We start from the raw sequence: 15494 nt of genomic DNA, 5'->3' as shown, positions 1-15494 counted from the left end.
ACAAAAGGCACAAGAAACAAAGGAAATAAAGCAATTCAGGGAGTAACAACTAGAAAGAAAGATGCCATTTGCCTCACACACACATGCAAAGAAAGATAAATATTTCCAGAGGATTTGCATACTCTTGCTTCAAGAGTGAAGCTGAGACAATGCAGATTTTCATAACAAAGTTTGAGCTTGATATTTTGATGTAATTTAGATTTTTTTTAATTTACAGATATCCAGCAAGGGTACAGTATGACGAATTTTTTTAGAATAGTCTTGGATTCAACACATTCAGTCTGGATTAGTTGTCTTCTGTCCGACTTTTTCATTTCTTGACAGACCTTAGAACACAAATTATTTTAAAACTAAGCTCACAATATACTTATCTTGCTAGCATATGTTATATAGGATGTAATATATAATTTGTAATGAATCTATAACTATAAACTATAATTAATATATGAAATGATATATCATATATCCTCTATTGTGCTGGGAGTAGCAGGGGCAGGATATTGAATTTAAACTCTAAAGACCCTTTATGAATACAGAGTATTTCTCAGATAGATACAGGCTGTGAAGTTCTACCTTTTGCTGAACTTGTAAACAGGGACTGAGCCAATTGTTCCTCTTAGATAATGCAGTAGAAAAATACTAAATGTCTGTCGAAGGAGGAAGGAGGGGAAAGGAAGAAAATGGTTACTCAGCAGGTTAAACTCAGGGATGAAACATGCAATTAATATTGAAGACTTCTTGTTAACAGTATGTAATTTCATTTAATCACAGCTTAAGTTCAGATTATCTTATCTAGCCAAATGTACCTGAAAGCCAGGTGTTGAATCCCTGGTGGTTTTTAGGATCCCTCAAAAGCCAATGCAGAAAGACACATTGTGACCTTCAGAAGGCAAGTCTCTCGCCTTCCTCTGACAACTTTTTTAGGGTTATATGAATTAATTTCCAAAGATGCCCATCCCTTTTCATTGACTAGGAAGGAAAGGAGGCCTGAAAAATTACATGGACATGACACCTTATTTTCGTATGACTGAGGTATGTGATATGGATCCTATTAGTGGTGCTGTTTCATATTTAAATCCTTCTTGTCATTGTACACTTTGGCTAAGCGCTTAGATTTGTAACTTTACATTCATAATTAATTCCAAGTCAACACGACCATTCATCTTGATAAATTCCTTACGTTCCAAAACAGCACCGGTACCACCAACAATGCTTTGCTATAATGTTTTATTTTGACACGGTCTTTTATTACTTGGTACAGTATAAGAGATGTTTTTCAGTTCAGTAAAAGTTCAGCTCTACTTGTCCTGGCACTTTCACTGCTATGAGAATAAACAGTTTTGCCTTTTTTTTTTTTTTTTTTCCAGCGGGAACTTCAAAATTTAAATTCTATAACTTTCTGGCAAATGTTGAAATTCAGAAGAGTTAAAGCTGACAGAGAAAGAATCCCAGTCAAACTGAAGGACTTTGTATACTACCTTTGAGCAAAACCTTATTGTAGGAAAACAACTGAATTTGGTTGGAGAATGTTTGTTACCTGTTGTAGATATCTGCAAGAAAATTTGGAAGCTTGTTTGGATTTTCTTTACTAAACATGCAAATGCAGTTAAAATAATTCTTTAAGAAATAATTTCAGATGTGTTGTAAGTATTAAATACTTCTGAAAACTCCCTATGTGTTTTGAAACCGGCTTTCATGATCATTACAACAAAATTAAACTGCTACAATTCTTCGTAGTTCTCCAGCATTATTAGTACAGAAACAGTAATTTGATTCAAAATGTGAGAACAAGAATTCTGACCAACTAATTTCTTCAGTTTTGAACTCTCCTTGGCTCACAATTTTAACTCCAATTGATTTGAAAATAGAATTCATACCTTTAATGGTAATTAAAAACTCACACTTAACACAGGTCTTTGAAATCAACCAATGACAGACTTCCAAAGTCCTTCAATCAGCATTGGGTACGTTCTTGGGACAGAAGATAATTTTCATAAAGTGACAAACTCACTTCAACTTCAGTAAAATTGTGGTATTTTGTGAACAGAAGAAACCTCTTTTTTTTTCATTAGGACTGATAAGGGGTCCTCTAACAGTGGCTTTTGGAAATAAGAATTGATTAATCACATGGTATGATTTGCTGTAGCACCTCAAGCAAATTTGGTTATGTTTCATGGTCTGTGTCATTTATTCCTGTGAAATGCACAACAAAAAGTGACTAACTGATTTATCTGTGTGAATCACTTCAGTCATTATTCCAGTCTTAATAACTCTGCCACGAATGTAGTCTCCTATCAATCTTTTTTGCTTGCCAAATAGTTAAATATATACTCAGAGTTCAACCTATTTTAAAGTGGTTTTTTTTTAATGAATTGCAGTGAATTACTTAATAATTGTTGGATTTTCATCAATTACATATTTTGAATCCAGTGAATTGAATGTAATTAAATTACAAATGATGATAATTATCTAGTGTAAAGATTGATCTATGAGGTATAATCTAATTCATTGATACTGACAAGCTACAGCTGATGAAAACAGAGAATTTCTGTCATGTTTGATAAAATACGAAAGGCTAACACTAGTTTGTAATAATAAAATATATCCTAGTTTTAGCAAAATATTCTCTTATAAATATAGAGACCTGTATTTTAATTTGAAAGTTTATATATTTTTAAGGTTTGTTATTATTATTAAGAGTTTGTTTCCGCTCTGTGGTCTTCTGGAATGTAGTATATAACATATAAAACTCCATACACACATAACGTCTTCCATTATTAATATTCCAGTTTATCAGCACAGGTGTCCTTAAGTCTTATCTTCCCATTTCGTAGACTAACATTTTTGTCATGCTTACAGCACTAAGCTTCAGGACAAACTCTGGTGGGTATCATTGAATTATAAGTATAAAGAAAATAATTTAATTTTGAATTACAAGTATATTGAATTACAAGTACAAAAACAATGCCAAAGAAAACTCAGACTCAACATTACCAGTAATTTCCATTTTATAAGTTCTTAAGTTGTAAATATGAAGACTATAGTCTGTAGTGTAAATCTTCCCTGTCTCTTTCTAATTACAGATAGATAATCTAATTATAGATAAATAATTTTAGATAATTATATTGAGGTCAAGTCCATAGAGAAAACCTCACCTGAAAGTGAAAAAAGGCATTTTACCCAAAATGAGAACAAAGTAGTTATAACTAGAACCTACTTGCCAAAGTTTAGAAAGAAATTCACAAAGTGTCACAAAGTATCAAGTAATTTCAGGTACTTTTGATATAGTCATACACATGGACAGGAATGTAGGTTTAGGATGGGCCTTACATGTAATTTATGTGACTTGATTTGGTGTCAGCTGAAAGGCTTCTGATTTGATGGATCAGACCCTAATTAGGCGGTGTTTTCTGAAACAGCCGGACATTTTATCTAAAATAATTTGAAGCTTTATTTTTTCTCATTCTAAGGATTCAATTTTCTGACTAAGAACACAGATCTTAACTTCAGATTAAAAAGGCAGTGCTGTTAAATAATTGTACAATGGCATTTTTAAAGGGCATTTATGAGGGTAAAATGACTGTCTCTCAGCTTGCCACCATTTCCTGGGAATCTCCTGACTGAGGGCGGCTCTTAGCTGACAGATCTATTTCAAGCATGATGTGACAATCGGGAGGAGGCTATTGCAATGAACTTTGCAGCCCCAGCCAGCCAGATTTGGGGGGTTAGCAGAGAAGCCGTGCTGCCACGTCCTGGCACGCTGCTCGTGCCCATGCTTTGTTATCGCCGGCCAGCAGACCGCACGCGCACACACGTCTTCAGAACACTGCAGGCAGAACGTCTTTACCAGGTGGTAAACAGGGATCATCGCAATGTTGTGAATAGGTGGCTATAGCGGATGGCAACAAGATGAACCCCAGAAAGGCCAATAAAAAAAAGGAAGAAACACTGTTAGCAATAATGAACATCCTCAGCTGTTGCTTGACTAAAGGAAGCAGTTAAGGAGTGAAGTGAGGAGTTACTTCATCTCTGCGGGGCTGCTGTTATGAAGCAGAAATTGGAGTTCATTACAAAGAAAAACAATATGCTGTAGGTGTGAGATAATACAGTATGAATCAAAGCAATGTAAAAACATGGTTAACTAAGGCACAGGTATTTTCACAAGTTACAAACATATTCTATTGTTGAAAAGAATATATTACATATAGTTGATTCTAGTTGAATTATTTTGATTCCTTCAACAGCAAATAACCAAAGAATTCCATTACTGCAATTGTTACTGAAATGAATTACCGGTTTTGTTTGTTTGTTTAAAATTAGAAATTTCACAGATACCATTATGGGCTGGAAATTTGGTTTGTGTTTTGTATCCCATGAAATGCATTTAAGACTTATTTCTCTTCTTAGATCCTTCCCTATTCATTAAGTCAGTTTCTGAAATTTCATATTTTCAACTTCATGACCTCATGAATTTTGATCTATCACAATTTATCATCTTGTATATGCTAGACCATTTAGGATGAACACAGTACTTACAGCACAGCAGTGCTTCATAAACTGTCATTCTTTCCAGTATAAACTTGTTTTCTAAGGGTTTATAACTCAGCTGTGAGATTTGCTGCAGAGTGAAATATGGGAAATAAGATGTCATCTGGGCAGGCCTTCTTTAAACTGGAATTGGGTTTAAATCCCTTTAATTTTTTTTATCATTATGGAAGACAGTGAAAAAGATTATTTTGTAGGTTTTGGGTACATTAGTGGAAGGCCCGTATAATTCAGTTAAGAATTTCATTAAGAACTTTGAAATGGGTAAGCTGTTTACTCATGCTCTGTATTGACACCTGTAAATACAGTAAAAAATTGTATTTCAAAAGACTATAGCACTGTTTTGATAAGTTCCAAGATGAGCACAGCGAGAGCCACACTTTTTTTTTAAATCCCACTCCTTTGTTCTGTGGGAGATTTGTCTAGCGTTTTGCATGAATGGAAATCTTTTACCAATTATTTCAATTTGGTGAGACTGTGAAACACCTCTTGCACCAGGAGACAAAATGATTTGTTCCATTAGGTTTGCTGGTGCTTTAAACTAAGCCAGAAGTTCATTCTTTTTCCTGAATAAGTGCAAAGGTATTATCAGTTTTAATACTGGTGGATATACTGTCATAAAATACAAGAGTAAATATAAGTACACTCTTCTTTTTGCAGTTCTTAAAAGTTTCCAGTGAACACAAGCCCAAGAGAATGACTACAGTGTGATGACATTCCAGGAGAAAAATGGATGTACATATTCCTAATAATGACTATCTCACCAAAAAAAAAAAAAAAAAAAAAGAAAATAAACCCAGTAGAATAGCCGTATTTTGCTGACTTCCACTTCTCTTAACGATGAAACAAACACTCTGCACCTAACAGGTTTTGCACCTTACAGTTTTATCATGCGGGAGACTGGGGCAAAAAATGTCCATGTGTCAATTATACAGTACAAGTTGTTTGGAGTCCTGTTCTTTGCTTAGTGTGTCTTTTTTCTCCAAAATACAGATGTTCATGTGAATATATGGTTCCTAATTTTTTGTTTGTTTTCCTCTACTGGAGAATATTAATAGGTATATCATCCTGACTACCCAGGGCCAGCCAAAAGCTTTCTGTGGCTACAAGACAGTAACAGAAGTGACCACAAGCTAAGGCAGGGAAACGGTGACTTCAGAGTGTGTTAGTCAGAAGCTGATGTGGGAGACCCCACAACAATTTGGCCAGACATTTTGCCATTAAATTAAAAAAAAAAAAAAAAAAGGCATTAAATAGAACATCTGACTGGAATCCCTGATGCATCTTGTGGAGTCGGGAGCTCCATGCCTCCATGCCCTGTTTGCTCCCCATTCCTGTCATTGACAGGCATTACCTCCACAGAGATCCATCTTTGCTGCAGGTCTCTAAAAAGCCTCTTTATGGATGAGCAAACTGAATTACCCACAACAAAGAGCCTGCTCTTTTTTCTTTTATGAAAGCAGTCACAATAAGGTGGCAAGCTCACCACAAGCTATCCACAAAATAATCTAAGTGCAAATGTAGCACACACACAGAACTATGTATCTGTGCCAGAAATGACCATCTCCATAGCAGAGCCGCTAGTAGTGACTGTTCTGCACAGGACTGACTGCAAGAAAAGAGAAGCAGGCTGACGTTTCTGCATTAGTGCATTTGCACGTAGATTATTTTGTGGATAGTTTTGGGTTTCATAGATCTGGTGAGGTTTCATTAGGTTTGATTTAGTCTGGCCTTTAGGTGACTGGCTAAATCACTATCAATTTACTCTGAATACTGAACACTGGAGCTGAAATTAGGGTGGTGTTAATTAGCTGTAATTGGTCAAAGAGATGGCAGGGAATTCTGAACACTTTATTAACCCATTAGCCCATTCCTGGGCAATCAATCTTTAGGACTAAAATAATCTTAAATTATCTAGTTACATTTACCAATTAAAATATATAATCCAGTTATGTGTACAAGAAATGCGTAAAATACATTCATGAATTATAAGGCCAATTAGCAAGGTGTATTTTCTAACACAAAGGATGGTAGTAATAACAAACTGCTGCAAAGCACACATGAAATCAAAATGAATCTTTTTTCTGTATTTCTGAAAATTCTGAGAATGTATTAGAGATCTTCCAAAGCAGTATGTTACTTATTGCATATTCATACATGCTATATACTGCATGGGATTCATAGTTTCTTACCTCAGGCTTTTGTAATGCATGTCACCTTCATACCACATTAGAAATATTTCAGTCATGTTTATAGTTGTACAATACACCATGATAGGAATGCAAGCTTTCATTTCTTTCCTCAAAGGAATGAACAAAACACACTAAAGTGAAACACTGCAAAATTTAATTTCCTCCTTCTGGGTAGATAGAACAGGGGCGAATATTTCAGCACTGATCTAATTCTTGGCTCACGCTTTCTGCAAATTCCACTGCCAAAGCTGACTTGCAAATCCCATCTCTGTTCTAACCTCTGAACAAACTGACACATAACCACCAAGAAGGCACAGCTTTACACGTGCACCCCATAACACAAGGTCCTCCTGCAATGTTTTATATCATAACCAGCACCTCCTGAATACTACAGAGTACTATAGAATTTACAGTAATCATGTTCCGGATGTATAAAATGACACAAAATATTCTTAAATCTTTCTATGAGTGGAACTTGAATTCATGTCATCTAACTTCAGCTCCCTAAAACCTAAGTGTTACCCTCCCTCAGCCTCCCTCAGTTCAAAAGGCTCCTTTTCAAATACTGAAGACAGAGGGGCCCCCAAAATGTAATTAACTACATCTATTTTAGGATGAAACCAAACACCTCATTTTCATGTAATTACTTCTGAGACAAACTTCATCTTACATAAGTTGTCCAAATTCCCAAACTTGATAGTTTACTTCTAAAAGAACATGAAACCATAGTAATCAAGAAACAAAACCTATGGGTTGGCACTCTGTAATCATAGAGGCAATGTGAAGTTTATACTGATAAAAGAATACATAAGAGCTAAAATACATCTACCAATACTTTATGTCTTTTTGGAATTATTTGCCGTTAAGATAATGAGAGCAAAATTTTTAATTGTTGAAATAGGAAAACAATGCTTGAGTTCAAGTCTAAAATACTTCCTACTCTGCTGATGTGGTGTGTTTCTACTGAGCTCCATGAATCTCTGTGTAATCCAGGTGAACTCATAATTTAGGGCATTACACTTCCTTTATTGGCCAGAGGCTAGTAGCTCTGTAGTGTAATCAGGAGGAACAAATCTGTGTATATTCCTCAGCCACACAGTTCCCAGCCTGGTTTACTACGTCAGCCTGCCTCTCTTTTCTTGCAGTCAGTCCTGTGCAGAACAGTCACTAGTAGTGGCTCTGCTATGGAGACGGTCATTTCTGGCACAGAAACACAGTGGAAGTCTCTGGTAGGAGCCCGTAGGTCAGAGGCAGCCCCAGTGTGGAGGTGTGTGGCACTTTTTACCCAGCTATCCCAGAGCTCTTCCAACTCGGGTCCTTGCTTCCCGCATATCTGGCAAAGGGCTAGCTCTGCAGATGTGCACAGTATGCTTTTAAGTCATCCCACTAGGAATCAGTGTGAAACACCTGCACGAAGATCAACAGGATTAACTCTACGAATGAGTGAATGAAATCTTGACTACAAAGGTCCATAAATCCACTTCTCGTATGTGAGGATGGGAGAATCTTCCCCTTAGTTATCTTTGTGTCTCCACTAAGATGTCTGGCCAGGTGCTTTCTAAATACCTTTTGTGATTCTAACAGATGTTTTAATGAAATCTTGCAATCACGTAGCTGTTGATCAGTAGGCATCTCTAGAGTTCATCTAGTGCAATCCTTCTCAGTAAGGGACTGTTGCCAACACTGGATCTGGCCAGCCATGGCCCTCTGGCCAAATCTTGAACACTACCAAGGATGGAGAATCCACAGCCCCTCTCAGCAACCTGTTTCAGTGCTGCACTGCCCTCCTGGTAAAGACTTCCCCCCCCGCCCCTCAGTGTTCAACATGAACCTCTCAGGCAGCAATTTCTGTCTATATTCCCCTTGTTATATTACCTGATACAATAAGGACATCATTTTGGTAACAGTTTGTCATCTGTCATCTTTGTAACTGCCCTTCAAAAAGCTGCAGGCTGCTTTTCGGTCACCCCTCAGTTTCCTCTTCTCTAGACTAAGTTCAGCTCTCTCAGCTTGCCTCATTCATATGCTATGCATACTTTCTAAACTTGAACTTCATGGAACTTCAGGTAAAGAAATGGGAAAGAAATTGAATGCACTGACTTATGAAAAGCAAGTGTTATTTGAGGAAAAAATACACTGAATATTCTGTGTTTTATAGATTAAAAAATATACAGTTGAATATAATTTCTTTGGCATCCTTCATTTACATTTAAAAACCAGGAAATTAATTTTAATCATGCTTGCAAAATTAAACTTACAGTCCTGAAAATAACTATTCACTTTTTTTATGCAGTTCTGGTTGTTCGAAAAGCAATGTCAAACCCAAGAGAAAATATCACTGGGTATTAGATTTAAGGAGTCACATAAAAATATGCCTCTGATTCTACTTTTTGTATGAAAAGACAGCATTACCTCCACTGGAGGCAAAGGGCCAAACTGTCAGAGGGTGAAAATCATTCTAGTATCAATAATGCCAGTCAGGTGGTCATATGTAAAATCTTCAGTTATTTGCATGGAATTTTTATAAGTCAGTGAGTTTCACCTGGAAAAATCAGACTGAGTAGGAACTCATGAGTTGAAACCCAGGCGTCATGATAAGAGCTATGTAGCCGTTGTTATATTTATGTAAACATAGCAAACAGTCTAATAAATCCTGGTCTGAAGGAGCACGGCACTTCCTTGTCTTAACATTTCACCATTGAGACCTGATTTAAATGCTGGCTTAATTAATCACTTAGGAACAGAAATATCTTTGGGAAGGAAAAGAAACAAACTCATGAACTCAAAATACTAAAGTATCATCTCTCAGATATCTCCACAAAATACAAACTCACCTTGCAGATTACATTTTACATTTTTTCATTTCTACAGCCTGGTCTGAAAATGTCAGTTTCCATCAACACCTTTGGGATTTAAGCTCATTTAACCAATACAACACGAACATCAGATTTCTATCTGCTTGGAAAGTTTCCTTCAGTCTCCAGTGCGAATACAGATTCCCATTGCTTAACATTACCCTGACTAGCACATTGAGCATGCATGAGCTGACAGCAGGTTCAGGAATCGCTTAGTTTAGGAGTTTTCCCTGAGTGATGTGCTGGTTCCTGACTGCTTATTGAAAACATATTAAGAACTTGACTGGGTGATTGATTGATTAATAGTTAATATGGAAAATTAAAAGCAGAATATGGTGGTTTCTCTCTCTTGGTTTACATCTATGTTGTAAGATTAAGTGTATTGTGTCCAAATTAAAGTCTGATGCCTGTTTTGGGAGGATCGCTCAAAAGGAACTTTATGTTTTGCTGTGCCTGAAGTGAATTTCTTCCAAAAACAAGGGCAAATGAGAAGCTAAAAACTTAACAGGAGTTTGTGATACGTTTTCTCCACATTTCAAGCTTCTATGTCATCCATTGATCCAGGATTCGGCGGTTTCTTTCAAGCTCTATCTATGTCTCAAAAGCTTTTTAAGTAAATCTTGAGGTCAATATTGATATATAGCAGGACAAAAATCTATGGATTTATCAGTAAACTAATAAAGTCGAGGAAATTAACTTTGAAACATCAACTCAATTTTTTTGAATTAAAAGGCTGAAGTTTGAATTTCAATTCCTAGTTAATTATTGTGACAGATGTGATGCCTTTAGAGCTGGAGCTCTTATTTAAGAAAGAAAAGGACCTTAATAATTTGTTTTCTGTTTCACTTACGTGTTTCCCCGTCGTTACAGCCTGTTTACCTCACAAAAGTTTTTCTGCCGAAGTGGCTTGTTGAACACTATGCCCCCTTTACAAACATAGATAACTAGTTTATTTTATTTTCCATATATATCATTGCCAGATACAAGGTATAAAAATCAAGTAGCAATGAGGTAATTTCTATTCACAATTCTTTTCTTTCCGTTGCTCAACCACAATCACGGTCCTTGTACTAGACACACATGCCTTCATTTTCATCTTTGCCCTCAGTAACCGATATGTACCCCAGAACTTGATCTTGTTCAGTCAGTTTGCCCAGTTTTAAACTGGGCTAGAATTATTGCTTTATTGAAGATAAGGGTGTGACTTAGCTAATGTTAAGAATCTGGTCCTCTGTGCTTGTGGTTTTTGAAGATGAATTTAGAGTTAGAGTTTATAAATGATTTTTTGCATATTTCTTGTCATTGAACTGTGTAAGCAGATGTCAGAATACCCAACACAACTATGAAAGATTTTAAAATATATTTCAGAAAATGTGAATTAATAATTAATTTTATTTTTCTTGAAATAATTCTATATAGAAATTGCAAAACAGAAATCTGACCACACGTGTTCATATACATATTATATTATTGTCAATATACATGTTTTCCAGGATGAGGATGGGCTGCAAAATGGAGAGATTTAAATTATAAAGATGTATGAAGTGTAAACTAATATGTTCTGACATTACTCACAATATCTCCTCCAAGAAGGTGACATGCATATTTACATAATATACACTCCTTAATAAATTTTTAAATGTTAATATACAAGATGTCAGACAGAATATGCTGAATTTTACCTGCAAAGGCTTTGTAATCCACCAAGTCAAACATTACAATAGCTACTGCTGACCAGGTTACAATCAGAGCAACAACAAGAAGCCATGCTGCTGGTGAGCTGAACGTTGTCACGAGGTCTTCTGTAACTGATTTCTTGCCCACTTTCATGGATGATGAGGGAACAGATCCGTTCTTACCATCTATTATTGTCGTGGTTGTAGACATACGTCCTAGGCAAATAGTCAAAGCAGAGGAAATAGAATGTAACATTTAGAGCCTAAAAATCAAGAATATGAACATTTTGAAATCGGTCTGTAATCAGAATATTTAAAATAAATGTAAATATTGCATTATTAAAGACAGGCTCTTGTGCTTTCTGGAAGGAGTTTTTCCTGAACTGGGGTCACTTTTAGTAAACTTAATTTGGGAGCAAACACGGTGAAATAGCCACGACCGGCCTTTTTGATTATAATATGACATTTTTTAGTCTGCCATGAATAGCTACAGACCTAGGAGAGTGATTGATGAAAGAATAAAATATTATTACTCTCCAAAGGATTGTCTTGTTACGGGCTGTAGGCCAGATTCTCAGGTGATGTGATTAAGTGTACTTCCATTGACTGTAATGGAGCTAATATGTCTATGCCACTCAAAGTTTGGCTGGAATTCTGCTGTCAAGGACATGTATCAATGGCAATAGGAACCTACATACTCCATTTCATCTAACAGAAACACAAATGATTTACATGTCCAGTATCCTTACAAGTTGCAAAGACTCTTGTAGCTGACTTTTAAATACTTTTGTTTGTGGCATTTTTCACTTAATGAAATAATCTCCTAAGAAACAAGAGTTACAGTGTCAAAGCAGACTTAATTCCAGAAAGCATAGGTTTGGTACTAGAAAGGTGGTAGGAAGGTGAGTACGTACGTTAGCTAAGTCAACAGTTAACACACATTAACTGTTTAATGGACAGTTAACAGTAGTGACTTAATCTACTTCTTCCTGGGGTATTAAGAAATGTTAATTCTGGACGCAAACCAAAACTAAGTTAACTGAAACCTGACCACATTTGAAAATTCTCAGATTACTCTTCTTCACAAAAGAACGTGATAACCTAAACAATCTTTGTTGGTGTTTGTTTTCCAGTATATACAATAACAATAGTAAAAATATTCATAACTCCACAGTCAAAAACAGTAGAAGAGCACAGTATCTCCACTTAGCTTAGTTTACAATATCTGCTTGTAAACTACTGTTAACCAGAAAGCATAGGTTTGGTACTAGAAAGGTGGTAGGAAGGTGAGTACGTACGTTAGCTAAGTCAACAGTTAACACACATTAACTGTTTAATGGACAGTTAACAGTAGTGACTTAATCTACTTCTTCCTGGGGTATTAAGAAATGTTAATTCTGGACGCAAACCAAAACTAAGTTAACTGAAACCTGACCACATTTGAAAATTCTCAGATTACTCTTCTTCACAAAAGAACGTGATAACCTAAACAATCTTTGTTGGTGTTTGTTTTCCAGTATATACAATAACAATAGTAAAAATATTCATAACTCCACAGTCAAAACCAGTAGAAGAGCACAGTATCTCCACTTAGCTTAGTTTACAATATCTGCTTGTAAACTACTGTTAAAATATTCAAAGATACGTTACATATGTTCCCGGTCTGGTTGATGATACCAACTGTCCTAAATTAATGTCAGTGATTTCAAGGACCCTTGCCCAGAGAGATGTCTGAAATGTCAAGGAATCAGGTGATGCCTGGTTTGCTCATACCTTTGCTCTCACCCTGAGATCACCTATCTTCTGTCACAGCTGATACAACCTAGAAAGATGACAATTTTCTAGGATGATGGAGGTAAGAAAAGTGACGGCAAGAAAAGCTGCTCTATACAAAGATAACCAGATTTAGTTTCACTTTTCACATAGAAAATGGTAAATATGCATTTGGATATTTACCTAGAGCTAAGGTACAACGCTGTTGAAGACTTTCAGATATTTGCCATCACAACATGTATGTAGCCTCTATTTAAGAATCACTATATTGATATTTTTAAAGAAATAAATAAGGAAAGGATTAGATCCTTGATATTACCCATAGATACATATATTTGTCCCTAAAAAAAAAAAGATGGCATAACAAGTCTTCCAATCCTAATGTTAATTAATATTGGTTTTGTTCCTTTTTCTGTAGAAAGTGAGAACAATACACTAAAGTGATATTGAAATGACCTTTATGTATCTCACATATATCAGTAGAACTGGGAAGGACAATTTTGGTATCAGAGGTTCCCTAACTGTTAATCTGTCATATCTGTAGAATGTTAAAATTCATACCCGAACTATTCTACATTTCTTTTGTTTATTAGGTAGTGCATTGCATTTGTGTGTACTTCCCTTAGCTCTACCTTTTAAGCTTGCTTCTGCGCAAGCATCCTGACGCTGATCAGTGCCTTGCTTCAAGCCCCAGAAAGCTGCTCTGCTACAGAGGAGTGTTGTGTAAGCAGAACAAGATTGGCATATTACATGGTTTTTGTTACTTATTTGAAATTTAGTCTTATTTATAGAATGTTTATTCTGTTTATGAAAAATGTCTGTCTACTAGGGTAGAATTTATACTTTTTTTTTTTTTAATATTATAAAACCATCACTGCTTCCATTTCTCCAAACATAAATTTTAGATCAAACATTTCACAGCAGGAGGAAAAAACTGCCAAGTGACAACTAGCAATAAAGATCAGCTTCCTAAAGTCAAATTCGAAATCAATAGCATGTTGTTATCCTACTGCATACAAAATGCAAGTAATTTGTGCATGCAACAGGTCATAACCGACACATTATGCATTTTTTTCCCTTGGAGATATCAGTCAGAGTTTATGATGTGTAAGAGAGAATAGAAAGATACTGTCTCATCTTGATAAATCTGATGAGTACCACAGCATATCTCCAAGGACATACTAATGACACATATTTGCACAGTTATAATACAAGCAATTAAAACTCTATGTGTGTATATAGATATAGACTTATACATGTAATTACCATTCAAAGGATCATTCCTGTAGGTCTGTTGCTATGTAAAAACAGTTCCTTCCTATTTAGTATACCTAACTTTTCAAATTCAGACTGCTATGTGCCTTCTTCGGTGAAGAAAATAGTTTCCCACAATTTATCAATCTGAGCAATACTGCAGAGACAAAGCTCAAGCATGCTGGAAGGTTATCTATTGTATGCTTTTGGCTGTTGATGTAGCCAAGTCAGATTTCCCCTTAAAAACTGAGGATGTTATACAATAAAATCACCACTGTTACATTCACTGAAGTGGGAGTGAACAGCTATTGATGCAAATTTGACTGGAAGTCAAGCTAAGAAAAATGTTGTTATACTGTTAAAGGTTCCCAATGCAGGTGCTTGCAGTATGATTCAGGTGCCTAAGAAAGGTCTCTAGTGTTGTTATAGGTGCTTTATGATATCAGAGACATCCTCACAGGACTGGCAGGCATCATCCACAGGACAGTGACTTCTGAACTGCCTGGAAGAACCCAGATGGATGTCCTAAACCACTGAAAATGGAAAGTAGATTTTTATGTCCCTAACTACTAATATAAACAAAATTGGCTGGAGGAGTTTCTCTGAGGACTTCTGAGGAAGATGTTGTTTGCTACTACATAATTTTATGTGGGGTGGACTGTATATTGATACCATTGTAATTTCATTACTCCAAAAAGAAGAGGCAATAACACCAAGATGATTGCCCTCCCCCCTACAACCACTCTGTTATTGCAGTACCCATGGTGCTATCCTGATGCTTTTCTCTGCCTGTTCCTTGCTTTGCAGTGCCCAGGTGTTGTGAGCATTTTTGTCCATCTCCTACCAGTGCTAAACTCCTCCCCAAACCTGCAGTGATGCTATTTACAGAGCTAGACCAGTAGAGAAAGAGGGGACCTACAGATGGGCAATGTTTCCATCAATTCAGCCAGCAGCAATTCTCCTTTTTCTCAGAAAAGTGCCAAACTTAAGCAGAGCTCCTGCCCAAGAGGTCAGTGGGGCTTCAGGTGCCCAGTGGGGGAATGACAGGCATTTTTATTGCTCTGAAATCACTTGATGGAGCCTATTGAGTTTTACTTTTTCTATTGACAGGGGTCATTCAGCAACAAGTTAAAATCAGATTCCTGAACTTCTCCAGACATCCTTGCGGTCCATATAATACACATTTCCTCTCCCAAGAC

General features: G+C 36.2%; 1 protein-coding gene across 1 annotated transcript in view; it reads right to left on the bottom strand.

Annotated features, from left to right (window-relative positions):
• Positions 1-15494, bottom strand: part of TRDN (triadin) — a 113904-nt gene that overhangs the window by 70518 nt on the left and 27892 nt on the right. Inside the window, exons 2-3 of the mRNA XM_009325680.1 lie at positions 11275-11484; positions 3848-3889 (exon numbers count right to left, since the gene is read on the bottom strand). Coding sequence (XP_009323955.1) covers positions 3848-3889; positions 11275-11484 — 252 coding nt within the window. The remainder of the gene's footprint in view (positions 1-3847; positions 3890-11274; positions 11485-15494) is intronic.

This window comes from Pygoscelis adeliae, unplaced genomic scaffold (assembly GCF_000699105.1).
Source record: "Pygoscelis adeliae isolate BGI_AS28 unplaced genomic scaffold, ASM69910v1 Scaffold54, whole genome shotgun sequence".
NCBI classification, from domain to species: Eukaryota; Metazoa; Chordata; class Aves; order Sphenisciformes; family Spheniscidae; genus Pygoscelis; species Pygoscelis adeliae.
The sequence above is the reverse complement of the archived record's forward strand: the minus strand, read 5'-3'. Positions and strand labels throughout refer to the sequence as shown.